Source organism: Solanum verrucosum, unplaced genomic scaffold, assembly GCF_900185275.1.
Source record: "Solanum verrucosum unplaced genomic scaffold, falcon-dt-bn FXZP01000027.1, whole genome shotgun sequence".
NCBI classification, from domain to species: domain Eukaryota; kingdom Viridiplantae; phylum Streptophyta; class Magnoliopsida; order Solanales; family Solanaceae; genus Solanum; species Solanum verrucosum.
This window is the reverse complement of record NW_026020214.1, coordinates 457740-480129: the sequence shown is the minus strand read 5'-3', so window position 1 is coordinate 480129 and position 22390 is coordinate 457740. Positions and strand designations below refer to the sequence as shown.

Sequence of the window (22390 nt, the reverse complement as noted above, 5' to 3'; positions counted from 1 at the left end):
ATTACTTAATCGGCGACTCACCGAACAGGTCGGCGAGCCCGATTTTGACCGCCGTTTGGACCCCCAAATTGACTGGAGGTCCTGTAAAACTCAAAAAAGTGAGTTACCACTCGGTGCATCGCTGAGTGGTTTGGCGTGGTCGACTTATACCGCTGAAAGGGCCGCGAACTGAATGGTTTTAAAAGGCTAAACATTTTATAATTTCAAAATCTTTCATATTTTCTCATTTCTAACCCCGTACACTCTCACCCGCACTTTAGATTCTCTATACTTTACTATTTCGTTCACTTTTTGTGTGTGATTTCGTGCTCAGAATCGGAATACTTTGCTGCCTAACTTTTCAAAATATCAATTCGGCATACATGTTTGTTTTCCGAACCCCGCACCTTTGATTAGTGGTTGAAATCAAATTCTATCAGTAAATATGTGTTGAAATGTGTTGGGTAATTGTTTAAATCATGTTTTATGTATCGGATTGCCCGTATTATTTTTGAACTTATGCCTAAATGCTTAAAAAGATGATTTCCCGTGTTTACAATTGTGACCCCCTCTTTATCCATTCACCCATAACTCTCATGAAGTGTGGTTTGTTTGAATTGCCAACTTATTCCAAAAACCTAAGTTGGGGGTCTGGTGAAAAGAGAAAGGAAATCAAGAAGTGGGAGAAATTCCCCCTTTGAGCAATGGTTTTGAAAAAGATGGAACCCCTCCATGTAAAAAAAAGAAAGAAAATAAGAAAAAAAAGAATGAAAAAGTTGTGAAATAAAGTAGTGTAAGTTGAAAAATATATGGGGTATCCGGTAGTCCATTTGAGGTTGAATAATGAGGTGAATTATGAGCATAATCAAATTGTTAAAGAAAAGGAAGAAAGTGATGTTCAGACCATACTTCATGAGGGTAGCTGCCACTGAGCCTAAATGACCATACCTTTACACTCAACCCCGTTTCAAGCCTTGAAAAGACCTTTGTGATCTTGAGTGAGCTGAAACAAATGTTGATTGGAAAATAAGGGCAAACCTATGGGTGAAGTCATGCACATGTTCATCTTTGTGGGTGTGAGAGTCGTATGTGATTTCGAAACTATAAATTGTTGAAGAACTTTGTGTGAATATGAAATCATTTTTGTTGTGAGGGTATTTGAGTACCTTTGTTGACCTTGAACTTGCATTTGAAGCAATTATTGTGAACATGAGCATCTTTGATAATGGTGAGTCACAGTTTGAATCTTTTAGAGCACAATTGATCATTGTATGAGTAAGTTGAATCTTGTTGTGTGCATTCATGTTGAGTCTTATGCATCACTATTTGAGACACCCTTTTTGAACTGCTGATCTTGAGTTTACTTGAGGACAAACAAAAGTTTAAGTTGGGGGTGTTGATGAGTCTGAGATTTGGACTCATCTGAGGCCTTGTTTATATAGATTTAGTGTCCTCAAATGCTTAATTTGTGTCATAAACTGATTTTAAAGCCTTGAATTTCAGGTATATGGATTGAGGAACAAAGCAAGGACACTGACAGGCAAAAATGAGTAAAACAAACTGAAGAAATGAAGAAAGACAAGCCTGGTGATTGCCAAGAGCACTTGGCGAATCGCCGAGTGGCTAGCTTGACCACCTAAAGTTCCAGTGTGCCAGCCCTGAGGGAAGAAACCAAGTCAGTGACAAAAAAGAGTAATCGGTGAATTGTCGAGCAGTTCCGTGATGCAAAGAGAGATTGCCCAAAGTTACAGAACTTGAGGATGCTGAGTGCCAAGGAAAAAAGGCGATGAAAGAGATCAATGGGTGGTTCGACGAGCCGACTTACTTCGCCATACGACCCTTTGTGGGTTATTTTTGGCTACTATAAATTAGATTTTTGAACAATTATTTTAGTATGCCGACAGAGTTGACTTACACTGGTTAATGCTAAATTAGCTTAGAACACTTTTGTCTGTAGGTTTTTATAGTTTTGAACAATTTAAGAGCAATTCGGAGATTTTGGAAGTGGGTTTTGAATATTACGCAAATTGAATCATTGTAAAGACTAAATTACTCTTACCTAGTTGATGGCTAATCCATTCGGTAATTGTTTTTACCATTTTATGATGTTTGGCTAAAACCCCAATTCTTGGGGTGTGATCATGCGAGTATGGATTGAATTAGTTTATGGTATTGTTAATTACTAGTTTAAATGCTAAATCGAAGTGAGTTTCATCATTAATTGTGGTTTAATTTATGAATTATAGTTGCAAATGCAATTCTAATTTTCTTGCTCGAGAGAGAGGTTTTAGAACTAAGGTTATTGTTATTTTAAAGTTTTTGTGACTACTTTGTAATTGATAATTGAAAATCGAAACCCCCATTTGACATTCGTGTCACCCCTTTTAATTTGATTAATGTATTTTTTCGATAATTTCTATTCCTATGGATGATTATACCACATTTGTACTTCCTATTTGAATTTAAACACGTATCGCGCTCTGTGGGATTCGAGCCCAACTCTTTGTTGGGTTTTATACTGCTTAACGATTGTTTGCAGTTAGAATTGGATGAGGTGTGCTTGAAACATTAATTAGAGTCTCTGATGGTCCGAAGGAGGACAGTGAGATGCGATAGCGATGATATCAACGCTGTGTTTGAGAGGGCTGTATGCTTTGTGCACAAGTACTAGAGTATGATCACTGCAATGACTCTGGATGACCTGAGGATATGGCCTGCTCCCTTAATTTCTAATAGCACTCCTAGGTGGATTGAGGCTGGAGTGCCAATCGAGAAGAAAGACCTCAATGTAGCAGCTTGGTACTGGTTTGGGTTCATCAGCAGCTCAGTCATGCTGTCACAGAACGAGTCCATTCTCCGCCACCAAAAGGTGGCCTGTCTCAGATCTATTATTACTAGGGAGCGACTGAATTTTGGGCTGATTATCGAGTAACATATGGCCATGAGGGCCAAATAGTGCCCGATGTCCCTTGTGTTTCCTGTACTCATTACAGAGTTGTGTCGTGGGGTAGGAGTTCCTCGTGATGAGAAGAACGATGTTGAGGTTATACCCACATCGTCCATCGACAGCCGACGTATAGAGGCCGAGTTCACTCAGGACGAGGCTGATAGGAGAAGAGCAGCTCCAGTGGATACATCCCCGGAGGTTGATATCGATTCATTACCTAGAGAGGCAGTCTTTTCTACTCCAACCTCTGGGCCTTCAAGTACATCTAGTTTTACTCCTTCTCAGGCTCCGAGTTCTTCTACTGCTTCCCCACCCCTAGAGCTATTGCTGGTTCTATTACCTCCAAACCTCTGATCACTCAGGCCATGCTCTTCAAGATGGGGCACCTAGCCCATTCTGCTGATGTGCGGGCTTCTCGACTAGAGGCCGAGGTGCCCTGGATGATTAAGAGAGCTATTACTGTTGTGCTGACACCTCTCCGGGCTTCCATGGATACTTTCACGGCGAGAGTAGAGACTTGGGAGAGAGGAAAAGGTGTTACTACTGAGGTTACAACTTTGAAAACCGATGTTTCTAAGTTGAGGAAGGATGTAGACCATCTGAAGTCCATAAATTTTACTTCATTATTTGGGATGGTGGAGATCCCAGATGATTCGAATGTTGAGATTCAAGCTTATGCTGAGGTAGCTCCAGCTACACCAGAGATGATATTATGGATGAGCAAAATCTTGAGGTGTGAGATGCGGCCTTTTATGAGGATCTGGCCGACTTAGAAGGTGCCATGTTTGAGACTGCCCAACAGGCCTCCTTCAGAGACACTACTATGGCAGGCTCTAGCCGGTCCACAACTGATTCTTCACCGGACACTGATTCCCAATCTCAGAGTGTTACCCCGGGCACTGATGCCCTGACAGACGAAGTGAATGAGTAGACAGTATGATTTTCCCCTCCCTCTCTGTTATTTTGTGATACTTTATTGTAACGACCCTAAAAATGAACTAGTGAAACTAGAGCCTAACTAGTGAGTGTGTCTTAAGTTTGGAAGTGGTTTAATGTTGTCCTGAGCCATGGTTGAGGTGTTTAGGGGTTATACGTCAAGGTATGACCCCACAAGGACCACCTTGAAACTTTTCTAGTTAAGTTTATAGACGGTTATTTTGGGGTTATTAACATATTTTAAGAGTATTAAAAATGTTAAACTCTATTTTACATTCTATTATTTCAAAACCCCAAATACAAACTACCTTTCCCCTCCAAAAGATCTCTCTCTAGAGCCTCAATTAGAGGTGACGACTCTAATCTTCCAAGGTCAAAATCTTCAAGGTTTTCAAAGGATTTTCAATGGAATTTCGTAGGAATAAATAACAAGGTACGGTAGTCTTGATCCTTGTCTAACTTGTCATTCAAGGAGCCAACTCAAAGGTGATTTCAAAGTATGAAAAATCTAGGGTTTTACTCAATCTCATGGGTTCTTTCATGAAACGTTTTGAAATGGTTTCTAATGACAAATTATGATTGTATTGGTGTTTAATTGATGATTTATGTTGAAAATACTTCATGAACCCATGAATTCTCTCAATTCCTAAATTGTGCCTTATAAAGTGGGTTTGTTGATCATGAATGAATGTTGATGGATTATGACTAAATTGATTTAGATTGTTGAATTGTATCATTATACATGCCTTAATTGTAGTAAATTGTTGGTGTGTTGGTCACTTTTGATCATGGCCTTGAAGGGGCAAGTTATGGTCTAATTACATGTTGAAGTAGAATTGTGCTTTATCTATAGATCCACTTGAAAGGTGTAGGTGTTTACTTACTATGTATATTCTGGTATTGAATTGATGGATATCTTCTTTGTTCCTCTATATGTGAAGGAACTATGTGTGATCATGAAGTAAATTGTTTGTGTGATTTCAATGAATGTATACTGATCATATTTAGAATGAAAACGTGTTATGATTTAATGTTATTTCTCAATTAACACCTTTGAATGATGAGGCTTTGATGAGTTCACAAATTGGACTCATTTAGGGCTTTCTTTTAATAGAAATAGTGTCCTCAAATGCATATTTAGTCTTAATATCTGATAAAAACACTTAAGTTTCAGGTATTTGAAGTTTTAGTGCAAGCATAGACACTTAGGCGCAAAAAGGAACAAAAGGGCTAAAAAGAACAAAGAAGCTGAAGCCTGAGAATCGCCAAGCATGCTTGGCGATTCACCAAAGGGACGCACTCCGCCTTTTGTTCCAGTAAGCGAAGCCTTGAAGGAAAAGGATAGAAAACACGATGACAAGAGCAGTCGGCATTTCGCCGATCAATTTCGCGAAGCAGAAGTATACCGCCCAATGATCTAGAACGCATAGATGCTGAAGGTAAAACACAAAGGGCGATGAACTAGAAGAAGGGCGAATCGCTGAGCCATTCGGCGTTCGCGACCAACCTCGCCTAGCGATCCGCCAACACTATTTTTTGAAGTCAATAAATACTAAAATCATTATTAATTTTAAAAAAAGAAGAACCACTATTATAATTTTCACACAGTGTAGAATTTTGGATATTTTGGCTCTAAGTTTGAGAGGATTTTGGAGACTTGAAGAAGAAGAGGGCTTCATCTTCTAGATTTGGAGTTGGGTCTCTTGGATTCTTCATTCTTGGCCTGTAACAAGACTTAAATCTTCATACCCATTTGAATGTAAGCTCATTTAGGTATAAACTTCTATCTGTTGATGTGTGGCTAAAAACCCAATTCTTGGGGTGGGATTTAGCGAATATGGGTTAAGATAATTGTTGGTCTTGCTTGTTGATAGTTTATTTGTGGTTTAATTGTGATTTCATTTAGTGGTTGTGGATGAATCTAATGAATTTGTAATTGCAAATACAAGTTTATTTTTGTGTTTTCGGCTTGCTCGAGAGAGAGGTCGTAAAACTAAGACCACTAAATTGATGGCCAGTGTGAGTGGGTCGACATGAGGTTCAACTCGAGAGAGTGAATCCTAGTCCCATATCCACATACTCAGCTCGAGAGAGTGAGTGGTTTAAGTCATAGGCTGGTCTTCATACGACAAATGGATGTTCGAGAGGAAGACATTTGAAACGGGGTAAGTTGCTCGAAAGAGAGCTTATCCCCTTTAAAGTCTAGCCTAGTTACAATTATTTTGTGAATCTTCTATCGAAAGCTTGTACCCAATAATCTAGATTAACCCGTATTCCCATCACATCCCAAAGATCCCCCTGATTAATTTAAAACCCTTGTTTATTTTGCTGTTTTAACTTACTAGTGACAAAAACCCCCCATTGTTAAATTGAGACTGTTCTGTCGCCCCTTTTAATTTATAATGGTTTTACTCGTTAATGTCTTTAGCTATGACTAGTTAGAACTAAATTTTATTTTTCTATAAATTCTCAAAACTACTCTCTTGGGACGATCCCAACCCTTGGCTAGGTTACTAAACTATTGTACAATCGTAGACACTTGCATCGGAAGTTATGTCTTGATTACACAAACATCAAAATGGCGCCTTTGCCGGGGATTGGTGTTATTTGAGAATTTTTATATTAGTAGAATTTTCGTTCTTCTTAGTTGTAGTCTACTTACCTAATTTTTGGTTTTGTTTGCTGTGTGAATATTTCTAAAAGCATGAGTGCTAATGGTAGCAACGGTAGCTAGGTAGGCCACCAAGATGACATCGGAAATCTAACGATGTTGAAGAGCCCAACATCAACATCAATGGCCCCCATCTCATGGGAGGTGTTGGAGCCATCCGTTTACCCCAGCCGAGGGAAATGCAGTGTTCCACATAACGAGCACCATGTTGCAACTCTTGCAAGTAAAGGGACTTTTCAGCGGACTGGCTTATGAGGATTCTCATGAGCATCTTCGAAACTTTGTGAATGTATGCGGACCTTTCTCGTTCAAGAAAATCTCTCAGGAGTCGGTCCAGTTGAGGCTATTCCCTTTCTCGTTGATAGGAGAGGCATGCAAGTGGCTAGCCGAGCTACCATGTGAATCTATTACTTCTTGGGAGGAGTTGATAACTGCATTTCAAGTGCGATTTTTCCCTCCCTCGAAGATGATGTCACTGAGGGATAGTATCCAAAGCTTTAAACGTCTAGAAGGAGAGCCTCTGCACGAAACATGGCTGCAATTTAATAAATTGGTGCTACAATGCCCGACTCATGGTCTTCCCAATAATGTCTTGCTACAGTACTTTTACCTCAGCCTGGACTCAATGAATAAAGGTGTCGCTGATTAACTTTCACCTATATGCCTGATGCAACAACCGTATGCAGTAGCATCCCAACTTTTAGATGGCATGATGACTATCAATAGGGCATGGTACACCCGTGAAGACCAAGTCTCCCCTCTAACATTCAAACTATCCAAGGAGCAGATAGACAATGATAATGAGAGAGACCAAAACATGGCCAAGATCATGACACAACTTGATATTTTATCCAAAATTGTCATGGGGGCTGGTGCCCGTGGTGTCAATGTTGTGGGGGTTGGGTGTGCAAATCCTGACGAGGCAAATTTCGACGCGATTTCAATTAATACTGATGAGTTGAATTGTAATCTCAATTGAAAAAACATGAACGTGCGGCTGCGACGGGACCAAATGAAGTTGAATAGACAATATGTGAACTCTTTGCATATTGTTGTGATTAGCCATTTATCGAATTGATTCTCTTGTAATGACCGTTGCACACTAGCGAAAGTGTGTGGTCTTGTTTGACTTAAGTGTCGATGCCTTGTGTGATGAGCTTACTTTGAATCTTGCATGAATAAACCTAGAATTTTCCCTGTTAGTCTGATTGATTTAGTAAGGTGTGCTCTTGAAATGATCTTAGGCAACTTTTGAAGAGTGTGAGCCAAATTTGACATATACCTCTTTCGTGGCCTACTTGTGAGCGTGTGAAACTCTCTTGAACACCCTTTGTGCCTTACCTTTATTTGGAAGAACTTTGATGAACCCTATACCTTACTTGACCCACTACCTATAATCCTCTTGATTTGTGGTTTAGCAAATAGCCAACTTAGGCTAAAAGCCTAAGTTGGGGGTGTGGTGAAAAGGAAAAGGAGAAGTCAAGAAGTGCAAGAAAAGTCTCCCTTAACCCATGGTGTTTCAGAACAATGGAACCCCTCCATATTAAAAATAAATAAATAAAAGTCATGGAATAAAGTACAAAAGAAATTGGGTTTCAAGCAATCCATTGAGGTGAATAAAAAGATGACTTAGAAGCACTAGAAAAAGAATTGATAAAGGAAAAGAAGGGATGCCTTGAGAATACCACATCTCACGAGGAAAAAGTCACTGAGCCTAAATGACCATACCTTTGCACTCATCCACATTACAAGACTTAGAAAGACCTTTTTGATCTTGAGTGCGCCGAAGCGAAGATCGATTGGAAAATAAGGGCAAGCCTATGGGTGAAAACATGCATTGTGTTCCTCTTTTTGAGTGTGAGCATTGCATCTGATTCCTGATCTTGAATTGATTAACCTCTGTGTGTGAATATGGAATCATTCTTTATATGAGGGAATTTATATACTTTTTGTTGAGCTTGAACTTGCACAAGTAGTAAATATTGCGAGCATGAGAATCTTTGGTAATGGTGTGTCACAATTTGAATCTTTGAGTACACAATTGATCTTTGCATGAGTAATTTGAGTCTTGTTATGTATGTTCATGATTTAGTCTTGTGTAGCACTATTTGAGACATCCTATTTGAACTGCTGAACTTTAGTTTTACTTGAGGACAAGCAAACGTTTAAGTTGGGGGTGTTGATGAGTCTGCAAATTGGACTCATTTAGGGCTTTATTTTAATAGAAATAGTGTCCTCAAATGCTTATTTAGTCTAAATATCTGATAAAAACACTTAAGTTTCAGGTATTTGAAGTTTTAGTGGAAGCATGGACACTTAGGTGCAAAAAAGAACAAAAAGGCTGAAAAGAACGAAGAAGTTGAAGCCTGAGAATCGCTAAGCATGCTTGGCGATTCGCCGAAGGGATGCACTCCGCCCTTTGTTCCAGTACACAAAGCCCTGAAGGAGAAGGATAAAAAAGGTGATGAAATATACCGCCCAATGATCCAGAACTCATAGATGCTGAAGGCAAAGCACAAACAACGATGAACTAGAAGAAGGAAGAACCCCCTAGTCATTCGGCGTTCGCGACTAACCCCACCGAGCGATCCACCAACACTATTTTCTGAAGTCTATAAATACTAAACTCTTTATTAATTTTTAAAAAAGAAGAACCATTATTATAATTGTCACATAGAGTAGTACTTTTGGATATGTTTGCTCTAAGTTTGAGAGTGTTTTGGAGACTTGAAGAAGAAGAGGGTTTCATCTTCAATATTTGGAGTTGGGTTTCTTGGATTCTTCATTCTTGGCCTATATAACAAGACTTAAATCTTCATACCCATTTGAATGCAAGCTCATTTAGGTATAAATTTCTATCTCTTGATGTGTGGCTAAAAACCCAATTCTTGGGGTGTGATTTAGAGAATATGGGTTACTAATTGTTGGGTCTTGCTTGTTGATAGTTTATTTGTTGTTTAATTGTGATTTCGTTTAGTGGTTGTGGATGAATCTAATGAATTTGTAGTTGCAAATACAAGTTTATTTATGTGTTTTCGGCTTGCTCGAGAGAAAGATCGTAAAACTAAGACCACTAAATTGATGGCCAGTGTGAGTGGGTCTACATGAGGTTCAGTTCGAGAGAGTGAACCCTAGTCCCATATCCACACACTCAGCTCGAGAGAGTGAGTGGGTTAAGGCGTAGGCTAGTCTTCATGCGGCATATGGGTTTCTGAGAGGAACACATTTGAAATGGGGTAAGTTGGTCGAGAGAGAGCTTTTCCCCTTTAAAGTCTAGCCTAGTCACAATTATTCTATGAATCTTCTATCGAAAGCATGCACCGAATAATCTAGATTAACCCGTATTCCCGTCACATCCCAAGGATCTCTCTCATTATTTAGAAACCCTTGTTTATTTTGCTGTTTTTACTTACTAGTGACAAAAACCCCCCATTGTTAAATTGACACTCTTCTGTACCCCTTTTAATTTATAATGTTTTTACTCGTTAATTTCTTTAGCTACGACTAGTTAGAACTATATTTTATTTTTCTATAAATTCTCAAAACCACTCTCTTGGGACGATCGTAACCTTTGGTTGGCTTACTAAACTATTGTACGATCGTAGAACCTTGCATCAAAAGTTGTGTCTTGATTACGCAAACATCTAGCTTTATGTGAAAGGTCATTCTCATATACACACACACTCATGAATGAATAATGAATGAAGTTCTATGATAATGTTAATGATGATGAGTCCATTGAAAGGCTATTCTCAATTGTACTCTAATGAATGATAATGACTTGTTGTGAAAAGACTTTCTCACAATAAGGGGGTTCTTAGGTGAAAGGCTATTCTCATCTTTGAATCTATGAGCTTTCGAATGAATGAATGAATGTTGGGTTTGGGATGGATGCCCTCACGTGAGTTGAGGCAGGTTATCTAGTAGCAATCTTTTATCCCAGAATAATGAATGAATGTAATGATTGTCAAATACTCCGTGAGGAATAATGCTAAGCACCGAGTGGATATGGATTGAGATGGGTGCTCATACGTGAGTTGAGGTGGGGCACTTAGAAGCAATCTCTTGAGATGGATACCCATACTTTAGTTGAGGTGGGGTATCTAGTAGCAATCTCCCTATCCCATAACTATGTGCCCACATAGGTCTAGCTAGTGGATCCACTTAAGCTAAAGAACAGTGGTCCTACCTTAGGCAAGTAGGAATCCCTTATCTGGTGAGGGTGACACTGGGATTCCATGTCATGCTCTCATGGTCTATGTCGGTTAAGGCTTATCCCCACAAAGAATTCTTAAGGGTGTACTACTTAGTGTGGGTGACAACCACCGGAGATCCAAACGCTTACTGAGGGTGGCTCGAACTGGGAGCTGCATCAGAAAAAGATGCAGAAGTACAGTATGAGTACCAAACACGGGGTACCAGTAGGTATCATTAGATGACCGAGCTCAGAAAGATCAAATATAAATAAGAAGAACGATGACACTAGAAAGACAAGGGAAAGCTAAAGCATTACAAGATAAAAATAGAGAACATTCATATAATATCAATAACCATCTACAACTACACACATATTAGACAATAAAACACTCAAAGACAAACTCATGCAAAGATACAATGTAAAACTTCAAGATAGGAAAGATCATTATCAAACTAAAGGCTAATGGGTATTCACCACTTGCCTTGGGAGTCACACATAAATGAAGGGAAATCACCTCACACTCCCCATAACAAACTAATTAGGACTAAGGGAACTCACCACACATTCCTATCATGTAAAGGTCATTTAGGGGAATCACCATAAGCCCCATCACATCTTAGAGTCCTAGGACTTAGATTCATTTTAGGTGAGAAAACATTTCAACCTAGAATCATTTTATGTGAGAGAACCTTTCATGTCATGCTATATTCATGCATAATACCATATCTAAAATTCTACATTAGATATTGGGATCCTCATGACTCAAGTGAATCTATCACTTCACATATTCAAGCATTTATTAGGTAGATTAGGAATCCATTAGGCAAACTCCCAATCGTGCAAGTCTATGCACATCTTTTGCTAACTCTTTCTTCTTTTCCTCAACATGGGCAGTACTAGTCAAGACTTCTATAGAAGTACTGTAGCAGCACGTCCTTTGGAAATCCGTGAGTTGGGCATTGAAGTAATAACTTCTTAAACTTCAGCCACGTTTCGTGGATTGGTTCGCCTTCCAATCGCTTGAAACCTTGAATGTTGTCTCTGAGTATCATCATCCTCGACGGGGAAAGAATCTCACATTGAACGCTGTGGTAAGCTCATCCCAAGAGGTGATGGAATTCTCCAATAACTCTGGCAACCATTTGCTAGCTTCACTTGTCAAAGATAACAGGAACAACCTAAGACTGACTGATTCTTGTGACATGTTCTTGAATGGGAACGGACCATAAACATCCATGAAATTCTGCATATGCTCATGTGGGTCTTCGTGAGCCAATCCTCCATAAAGTCCTTTCATTTGGAGGAGATGGATTGTTGTGCTAGTAACATGGAATATAACATTCCTTTCGGTTGAAGGTAGACAAATTGATCCAATTCCACCCAATTAGATTGGGTCATTTACGCTATTAAGATCGTTAATATCGCCTTGGTGGCCCACTTGGCTACCATTACACCCTGCGTCATTCATTTCTTCTACTGTTCAACACAACCATCACAAACACAAAACAAATTAAATCGATTCAACTACAACCAACAAGATCACAAATTAAACTTTGATAAAAGAATTCTAAACAACACTTCCCGATAGCGATGCCATTTTTTATTAATGTTTCAAACACACCTCATCCAATTCTAGGTGCAAACGATCGTTAAACAATATAAAACCCAACAAATGAGTTGAGGTCGAACCCACAGGGAGTGGTACGTGTTTAAATTCAGTTATAAAGTATAAACGTGTTAATAGTTATAGGAATAGAAATTATCGAAAAAGACATGAAACAAATCAAAAGGGGTGACACGAATGTCAGATGGAGGTTTTTGTTTGCAATTATTAGCTACAATGCAATCACACAGGATTGAAAAACCAATATAGAGAGGAATACTCAGGATGTGATCAATTATAGGCAAATTTTGTTATATGGGTAATTGAAACTACTAGTAAATACCTAAATATTAGTGGGTAGGCTAGACTATAAGGGAGATAGCTTTCTCTCGAAGAACTACCCTGAATCATGTGATTTCTTTCAAACATCAACAAGCATAGCAATTAAGAACAACTCACACCTTAATTCATCTACTCTCTTGATCTAGATGGGTAGGATTGGGTTTAGGATTCACTATCTCGAGCTGAACCCAAATCAACCCAACATGTACAAACCATTAATCAAAAGCCTTGGTTCCAAAACCTCCCTCTCTCGAGCAAGACAAGAACACAAAATTAGAACTGCATTTGCATCTACAATTTATAAATTAAACTTCAGTTAATGCTTAAACCCACTTAAATATAGCATTTAAACTAGTAATTACAATACCCATAAATTAATTCAACCCATAATCACATGATCACACCCGAAGAATTGGAGTTTTTTAGCAAAACATCATAAAAAAGTAAAAAGGGTTACCAAATCGATATGCCATCAATTGGGTAAGAGTATTCAAGCCTCTACAATGTTCTGAATTGAAGAAAATTAGTACCCACTTGCAAAATCTCCGAATTGAGTCTCAAAGAGCCTTAAGTCTACAAGGAAACTCCTAAAACTCAGAAGAAAACTATTCTAGATGGTAGCAAGCCCCCAAATTAACAGTTCAAAATACAATTTATAGTTGCCAAAAAATTAGCCACGAAGGGCCATTATGAGAGGTAAGTCGGGTTCGCCGAGTGGTTCGACGAACCGCCCTTTGCTCTCTTCTATTGCCGTTATGCATTGGTTCTCAGCATCCTCAAGTCTTGCAACTTTGGGCGATCCATCTTGTCATCACAGAACTGATCGACGATTCGCCGACTGCCTCTTTCCTATCGCCGACTGCCTCTTTCCTATCGCCGACTGGTTTTCTTCCCTACTGGAACTTTAGGCGGACTGAAGAGCCACTCGGCAAGTTGCCAAGTGGTCTTGGCGATAACCAGGCTCTCCTTTCTCCACTTCTTTAGTTTGTTTTGTTCCTTTTTGCCTGTTAGTGTCCTTGCTTTGCTCCTTAATCCACATACCTGAAAATTAAGGCTTTAACATCAATTTATTGCATAAGTTAGGCATTTGAGGACACTAAAACTATCAAAACAAATCCCCAAATGAGTCCAAATCTTGGACTTATCACCCGCTCTATCATTGGGAAAAATAAGACGATTAACATAATTTGGGTTACTCAGACTTCACCCACACTAGATCCAACAATATAATCAGCACAACCCACAATTTGAATCAAGCAAAATCACGGGATTTCATAAATATGGGCCAACAAACACAATTCGGGATCTCATAGACACAACCAACAATAATCATTCAAACTAATCACTAATATTATGCGAACAACACAATAGGACAATGATCATGCATTAAAGGCTATGAAACTTCAATTATGGGGTTCGGAAAACTAACCACAAGAGTAGATAAAACAAAGCCAATTTAAGCAACAACAAGAAAAATCCACCCCCGAGCAATTGATCCAACACAAAAATACACGAAGAATGGGTCTGGTAATAGAAGAATATGCGGTTGTGAAAGTGTAGAAGTCAAAAAGTATGAAATCAGGCACTCTTCTGAATTTAAAAACTATTTTGGCCTTTTGACCCTTCAGTTTGCATGCCAGTCGACTACGCTCACTTATGTCACTGACCGATTTGGCGATGTGCCGAATGGCTCTTTTGCCCATCGAGTTTTACAGAACCACTAGCTAACTAGTTGGTCAAAACGGTGATCCAGAACGGGCTTACCGATCTGTTGCCGACTTGTTACTTGGGCTCCCCTAATTTCTCCTTTTCCAAAATTTCAATTTTTCAACGTGCACATTCAGCATTCGTTATTCAAACAACAATAATAAAAGCTTAAAAACTTGGGTTGCCTCCCAAGAAGCACCTTATTTAACATCGTAACATGACGTGGATACGCTTTCAGGGTTCATTCTTTGGGTTAACCAAAGTATCACTTGGTAGATCCCCTTTTGGCCTTGGGTTCAAATGTGATTAAATCTGTCCCATTTGTGTTTCCAGTTGTTTAATGGATACCGAGTGAGAAGTAACCGTCTGGTTTAGAGTTAAGACGTCCTCTTTCATTTCTTTAAGCACCTTCTCCAACCCTTCAACTTTATTGAGAATGCGTGCAAGCATATCTTCAGTGCAAAAATTTTCTGGGTCAGCTCTTTGCTCTTTTGGCTTTTGACGCTCATGGGGAGGGACATATCCTTATTTTTCACCATCTCGCTCCCTCTAGTTTGTACCACGGTCACACCACTCCCAATCACAATCCTTCCAACCTTCATCATGCTCTCTATTCCAACCTTGGTTTCCACATGGCCTTGGATAATTTTGGCGGAAGCCTCCTCCCTAATTTGCTAGAAAGTGCACTTTTTCATTGTACAAAGCTTCAAAGTGTGCATCATTGGGATTTATTCCGCTAACTCCTACTGGGTTTATGACCTTAGAACCACTACCCATGACATGTTTTGACAAAATATCTATTTGGGTCATCATTTTAGTCATGTTTCATCCCGCTTTTGGTCCTTTTCTATTTGTTCCTTTGTCATCCTGAATGTCAAAGGAGACACGTGATCCTAGTATACCAAGCTCGGTTTATCTTTGCCATCCCATCAAGAAGAGTCGACCCTATCTCTAAAGGTTACTGTATAATTCCTCCTTAGACAAGCTGATAAGCCACACCTTTTTAACCATGTCTAGACTGCGGTAGAAATGTTGTAACAACACGTTGTTTGGAAGTCCGTGATTCGGACTTTGGAGTAACAACTACTGAAACCTCAGCCACGTTTTCATGGATTGATTCATGATCAAAACATTTAAAGCCCTGAATATTGTCTCTTAGTGTCATCATCTTTGAATAAGGGAAAATCTTATGTGGAATGCCTCGGTAAGCTCTTCCCAAGAAGTAATTGAATCCCTCGGTAGATCAACTAACCACTTGGTTGCTTCCCCATCAAAGAAAAAGGAAACAGCTGGAGCCAGACTGACTCTTGTGAGATGTTTTTGAATAAGAATGGACCACACATGTCCACAAAGTTCCAGATATGGTCATTGGGATCCTCATGAGCTAGCCATTCCGAATAATCCTTTCATTTGCAATAGTTGCAATATCATGCTAGTCATGTTGAATACAACATTTCCCACGACCGGAGGTAAACGAATAGCACCTACACCACCCAATTGAGCTTCATTGACATCATTCAAATTGTCAATGTCATCTTGGTGTCCAAGTTGGCTACCGTTGCTTCCGTTTACACTTATGTCGTGACTTGTTCACAAGCAACCAACAATAAACACAAAATAAAGTAAGTCGATTCAACTACAAATAAGATTATATCACAACTATATTTCCCTCAAAGAATTCTAAACACCACACCCCGGCGGCGACGCCATTTTTGATAACGCTCAACTACACGTCATCCAATTCTAAGTATAGGTGATCGCAATCTAGATAAACCCAACGAAGAGTTGGGGTCGACCCCATAGGGAGTGATACGGTAGAGAATTCAATTACAAAGTGAAAGGCATGTTTTGATCGGTTATAGGAATAAAAGTTATCGAAACCATTAAACTAAATCTAAGGGGTTGACATCTAGTGTCAATGAGGGGATAAGGTATGTCAATTAACACCTACTAAAACAAAGGAGTAATCAAGAAAAAAAGGATACTTGGGGATGTGATCGATTAATTACCAATTTCTGTATACGGGTGATTACTAATTACAAAAAGTCGCTGAATCTTAGTGGGTAGGCTAGGCTTTATGTGTAACAGCCATCTCTCGATCAACTATCATGAATCAAGTGAGTTCTCTCGAACCTCAACAAGCATCATACTATAAACAACCCAAAACCTCAATTTACCTACACTCTCGAGCTAGATAGGTAGGATCGAGTTAAGACTCACTCTCTTGAGCTGAATCCACAACAACCCAATCACTACAATTATCGATTGATAACCTTAATTATGAAACCTCTTTCTCAAGCAAGCATAGAATACTAGACTAGAACTGCATTTGTAAATATAATTCATGACTTAAAACTCAATTATCAATCACTACTAAAAAATAGTGAATACCGACCTACAAATACCGACTTCCGGAGGTCGGTATTCCCTGAAATACCGACCAAATACCGACTTCCCAGCATAGGTCGGAATAAGCTTGGTCGTTATTCGATACCTACTCTGGAGGTCGATATTTACTGATCTCTCGAGGTCAGTTTAATTTTAAGTCAGAAAATTCATTATTTTATTTTCCAACTTCCTAAGGTCACTTTTATATATTTGTTTATTTTTTATTTTTATTATTTCGGTCTTCTAGATGTCAGAATATTTATTTCTCATATTTTGAAATGCCAACATATGGAGGTCGGTATTTTCTAATTTCTAATTTTTAATTTTTAATATTTTCGACCTCTGGAAGTTGGTATATTTTAATTTTAATATTTCTTAATTTTTAAATTCCGACCTCTGGAGGTCGGTATTGTTTATTTCTTATTTTGTTTATTTTTTATATTTCGACCTCTAGAGGTTGGTATTTTTTATTTTTTATTTTATTTATTTTTGAGATTCTTACCTCTAGAGGTCGGTATTTTTAATTTCTATTTTTGAGATTCTGACCTCCAGAAGTTGGTATTTTTATTTTTTATTTTTTATTTTTGAGATTTTGACCTTCGGAGTTCGGTATCTTTATTTTTAGTTTTTAAGATTCTGACCTCCGGTGGTCGGTTTTTTGCTACAAAACTAGCAGCAAATTGCTGCAACTTTAGTTGCCCACCTGTATATTTATACCAAAACAACCCGAAGAGTTGCCAACACAATATTTTCAACATATACATTAAATTACTTTAAAATAAACATCATCCAACTTCAAAATAAACTAAAACATGATCAAACAATTCCAAAAATATAGAAGTTTAAAATGTCAAATAGATACAACTAATCCTCATCACCCTCACTCTCCTTATCAAAACTCTCATCACCCTCCTGATTAGATCCGTCACTACTGGCCGAACATGGAGGAATAATTTTTCCTAATTCAAAAAGAAAAGTTAGTTGGGCCTGAAACACTACATACCTCTTGTTCTCTGCTTCCTTTGCTGCCGCAATCTCCTTTTCTCTCTTCCCCTCTCTTTCTTCTCTCTTCTTCTCTCTATAGGCTACAGGAGCAAACTCGGCATTGAGATAAGATATCTTGCTCTCCATTGCAGATATTGTCTCTCTATCCCCACCATCGAAGCTTGAGGATGATGAACCACAATACCAAGAATTTTTCTTCTGATACGCCTTTTCTGTGAAGCTGTAGACTTAACCTCTAATCGATTCACCTGCACTCTGTTGCCAAAGATTCTCGTTTTCTTCTTGTGTAAGTGGTCTGTCCTGACTCTCAAGAGGTAGATTACTACGATATTCTTGAGATATTCGTATAAAACTATCCTGTATTTTAAACAAAGAACTCTAAGAATAAGAATGTAATATATACAAGGAAAAGAAAAAAAAGATTAGTTTGAATGGAGTTCTTACATATGTCTCTTGAGCACATGGATAAATCCATCTTTCTTCTTCTGTGGGGTTCGTACTCTTCTTTACGTGAGTAACATTGAATATATCTTCTACAACTACTGGCCTACCCAACTCTTTTTCCTACATTTTGAACTCATTAATCTCCAAAAATTACTTATCAAAAAAGAAAAAAATTATTTTACTAAATTAAGAAAGTATACCATTATTTCCTTCCTAGTAACCTGGCTAATAGCTCCACCAGTGTGCAAAGAGCCTCCCTTTTCTGATGCGCGAGCCGTCTTCCCAATCTCACTCCTCTTTTTAATTTTTTCATCAGTACTCCAATGTTCTAGTAACATTGCCCACCGATCTGGTAACATAAACTTAGGAATTATGTTTTGTCTCCGACAGTCACAAAATGTGCTAGAAAGCAACTTTGAAGCTTTAAGCATGAAGTTCACTTGAACTTCTTCCTCATGTTTGGGAGCTCATACATAATATTTCTGTAATAAAAGATAACTAAATATTTATTGTTCAAATGAATATCGAATTTAAATGTATATGATGTGAATTTAATTTATATACATTCTTAACTTAAATTCGTTTAACATCTGCCCTTGGGTGTTAAGTGGAATTGAACTCCAATTCGGGTACACACCATTATAGTGAGTTCCGACGCACTTTAAAATAATCTTTGGCATACCCACATCTAGACGTAACCTGAAATACGGGTTCATTGACAAATTAGGGTAAAAAAATAATAATCAATCAATTAAAATATAAATAGATAAATGAAAGATGAAACATAATTAAATCATACTTGTATCCTAAAGGCTCGATGAGGAGTCTCCAAAAATTGTCTCTATCGCCTGGCTGAGGACCATGTGCATCTGAGTGTTGGGTGGTGGGAGTATTAGGCTCTGAGCCATTGGCCTCAAGACAAAGATTGGAAAGTCCAATTGATCCATTATTAGTATTCAAATTATTGCATTGACTAGCACTAGCTGATGGTATGGTAGACTCACGACCAAGATGTGAATAGCCCTGCAATGTTTGGTAACCCGAACTATGTACCATAGTGGGTGTAGATATAGAATATCAAGATTGTGGAGCCACATGAGTATAGGCATTATGTGACTAGTGTACCGAGCAAGTAGCTGAAACTAAGGCTCGTTTTGAAATATTAACTCGAGAAGGCCCATTAGATATCACGACTCCAGTGGGCCTTCTCATAGCATTGACCTTAAATTTCTTTTTTGAATTAGAGGATATTTTTTATTTACCCTTGTCTTTATCTACCATCTATATCAATTAAAGATAAAGATTAAAACAAAGTAGTACAAAATATGTCACAATGTCGAACAAATATATCAAACAAAGTTATCATAAAATAAGGCTTAATCCAAATAGTCTGTCACAATATCGAACAAACGCTAAAACTATTTTGGCACCAAAGACAAATATTCAATTAGGTGAGAATGGACTTTCAACCTTAGAATCTTCATTATGTGAGAAAACCTTTCACATCATGTTCATTATGTGTTTATGAGAATAGCCTTTCAATTAACACAATAACATAGCCAACATCATGGAATAATCATGGATAAGTGTGTATGTGAGAATGACCTTTCAACAACACAACAATTAAATTATAATCATGTTCATAAAGTATGCACATCAAGCCCACACATAGGCATAATTCTCATGTTTTACCCCTCATTGATCAAGGATAACATTCAACCAATCACATCTAGGGTTACTAAACTAAACATGGAAGATAACATGATTCGAATAACTCAACTACTACAACATAATCTCATAATATTCATCTCACTACAATTCACCCACATCACAAAGACATAAATTGGGGATATGAGGGTTGCATGGGTTCTTGGAGAAATTCAATATCCAAATCATAGAAATTCCTCAATTAATACATAATTCAAGTAATCAATTCATTTCATTCATGATTCTATAACATTCTACTTGCATCAATCAATACCCACACTTTGAGATCCAATTTGGGGAAATTAGGGTAATTCATGGATTCTTGAGGAATATAACTTAAAATCATATAAAATCATCAATATATCCATAAAAAAACAAAATTGAATCATTTAAAATGAATTTGAAAGGAATCCACGAGATCAAAGTCAAACCCTAACTTTTGGGTTTTCTAGTTTTGAAATTGGGGGTTTTGGAAAGGCTCTACGGGTAAAGGCTACCCATAGATGAAAAGCTACCATACATTATTGAATATTCACCACAAAGTTGAGGATAAAATATTGATTCTTCAACCGTAGCTTCACCTTTCTTCTTCTTCTTCTTTCTTGGAGTTCTAGAGAGAGTTTGTTTGGGGGAAACGTTGGTTATGATTTTGGATCTTTGGATTTATGAGGTGGATGAGGTGGTTAATGACTTAAAAAGTCTTACATAAATCTATTAAAACAATATAAAGTGACCTCACATCAAACTAACGTAATTAGGAATTTACCTAAAGACCTCTACACTTGGCCGACTTAGACATATTTGCAGGCACGACCCACGATCTAGGACCCACGGTCTGTGAGTGGACTCACGTGGCATCCTGCAGGTTCATTGGTTGGGGTTCTGCAGTTTGAAAATTTGTCTCAACCCACGAGTATCTCTCACGAGGCCTGGATGGACCTACGCCCCGTAGGTCCCATTCATGGTTCACTTGCTTTTGGCAGTTCTGGTGGTAGGCTTTAGGTTCCTCCTCAAGGACCCTGGTTGGTCCTTGGGGAGTTGTACCTTGACATTTAACCCCCAAACTCTTCATTCTAAGTTAGAGAATCAAGTTTTACAACTCTAACACCTACGAGAAGCTCTAGTTAAGACAACTAGTTTCTGGAGTGTTACAAATTGAGAAATGGAACAACAGCTGCACTAACGCCAACTCATTTGGAAAGTCTAACTCATATGCAACCTTGCCCACACACCTAAAAATCTCATAACGACCCAAAAACTGAGGACTATGTTTCCCCTTCTTACCAAACCTCATAACACCCTTCATGGATGAAATCTTAAAATAAACCCAATCATGCACCTCAAATTCGACTCCTTCTAACATCAGAATAGAACTTTTGCATTCTTTGGGCCATCCTTAACCTCTCTCTAATAACCCAAATCTTCTCAATGGCCTCACTACCAATTTCGGGCTTAGGAGAGCAACTTCTTCCACTTCAAACAACCCTATAAGAGACCTACATCTCCTACCATAGATAGCCTTAAAGGAATCCATGTCGATACTTGAATGATAACTGTTCTTATAAGCAAACTCAACTAGCGGCATATGGTCATCCCAATTGCCATTGATATCTATCACGCATGACCTCAACATGTCCTCTAAAGTTTCAATGGTGCGTTCCGCTTGACCATCCGTTTGAGGGTGGAAAGCGGTGCTAAGCTTCACCTTGGTACCTAGCCCTTTTTGGAAAGGCTTTCAAAACAGTGAAGTAAATTGGGGACCTCGATCTGAAATGATAGACAAGGGTACACCATGTAGCCTTGCTATCTCCTTCACATACAACTTAGCATATTCTTCTGCCAAGCAGGACACCTTGACGTGAATGAAATGAGCGGACTTAGTCATTCAGTTCACTATTACCCATATAAAGCCATGTTGCCGCCTAGTACGTGGAAAGCCTATAGTAAAATTCATGTTCACATCTTCCCACTTCCAAGTAGGAATAGCAATATTTTGTGACAAGCCTCTCGGCCTTTGATTCTAAACATTAACTTGTTAACAATTAGGATATTTGGCAACAAATTCAGTGAGATCCTTTTTCATCACATTCTAAGCAATAGACTTCCCGTTGGTTACAGTACATCTTGGTGGCTCCTGGGTGAATAAAATACCGAGAACTATGGGTTTCTTCTAAAATTTTCTCTATCAAGCCATCAACATTTGGAACACATAACCTACCTTGATACCTTAGTACCTCATCTCCCCTTTGGGAGAAAGCCTCAACAAACTTTTTGAGTATCGCCTCTTTCAAATCAACCAAGATAGGATCTAGACTTTGCATAGCCTTATCATCCACCACTCCGACCCATCATGAACCATGACACCACCCTTGGCGGAATCCACTAGTTGAACACCTAGTCGGGCCAACTTATGCACCTCACGAACCAACTCTTTTTTTTCATCCTATACATGAGCCACACTAC

At 38.5% G+C, this 22390-nt stretch overlaps 1 protein-coding gene across 1 annotated transcript; it reads left to right on the top strand.

Moving 5' to 3' along the window:
• Positions 1 to 3303: 3303 nt before the first annotated feature.
• LOC125830608 (uncharacterized) lies at positions 3304 to 3857 on the top strand. Its single transcript, XM_049509787.1, has 2 exons — positions 3304 to 3609; positions 3729 to 3857. The coding sequence occupies exons 1-2, from the start codon at positions 3304 to 3306 to the stop codon at positions 3855 to 3857; spliced, it is 435 nt and encodes a 144-aa protein (XP_049365744.1).
• The last annotated feature ends 18533 nt before the right edge of the window (positions 3858 to 22390 follow it).

What these genes read in the sequence shown, in the direction of transcription:
- LOC125830608 (XM_049509787.1), top strand. Translation starts at nt 3,304, where the DNA reads ATGGGGCACCTAGCCCATTCTGCTGATGTGCGGGCTTCTCGACTAGAG. An exon ending in AGATTCAAGCTTATGCTGAG is followed by an intron (nt 3,610 to 3,728) that starts GTAGCTCCAGCT and finishes ACTGCCCAACAG; the next exon opens with GCCTCCTTCAGAGACACTAC.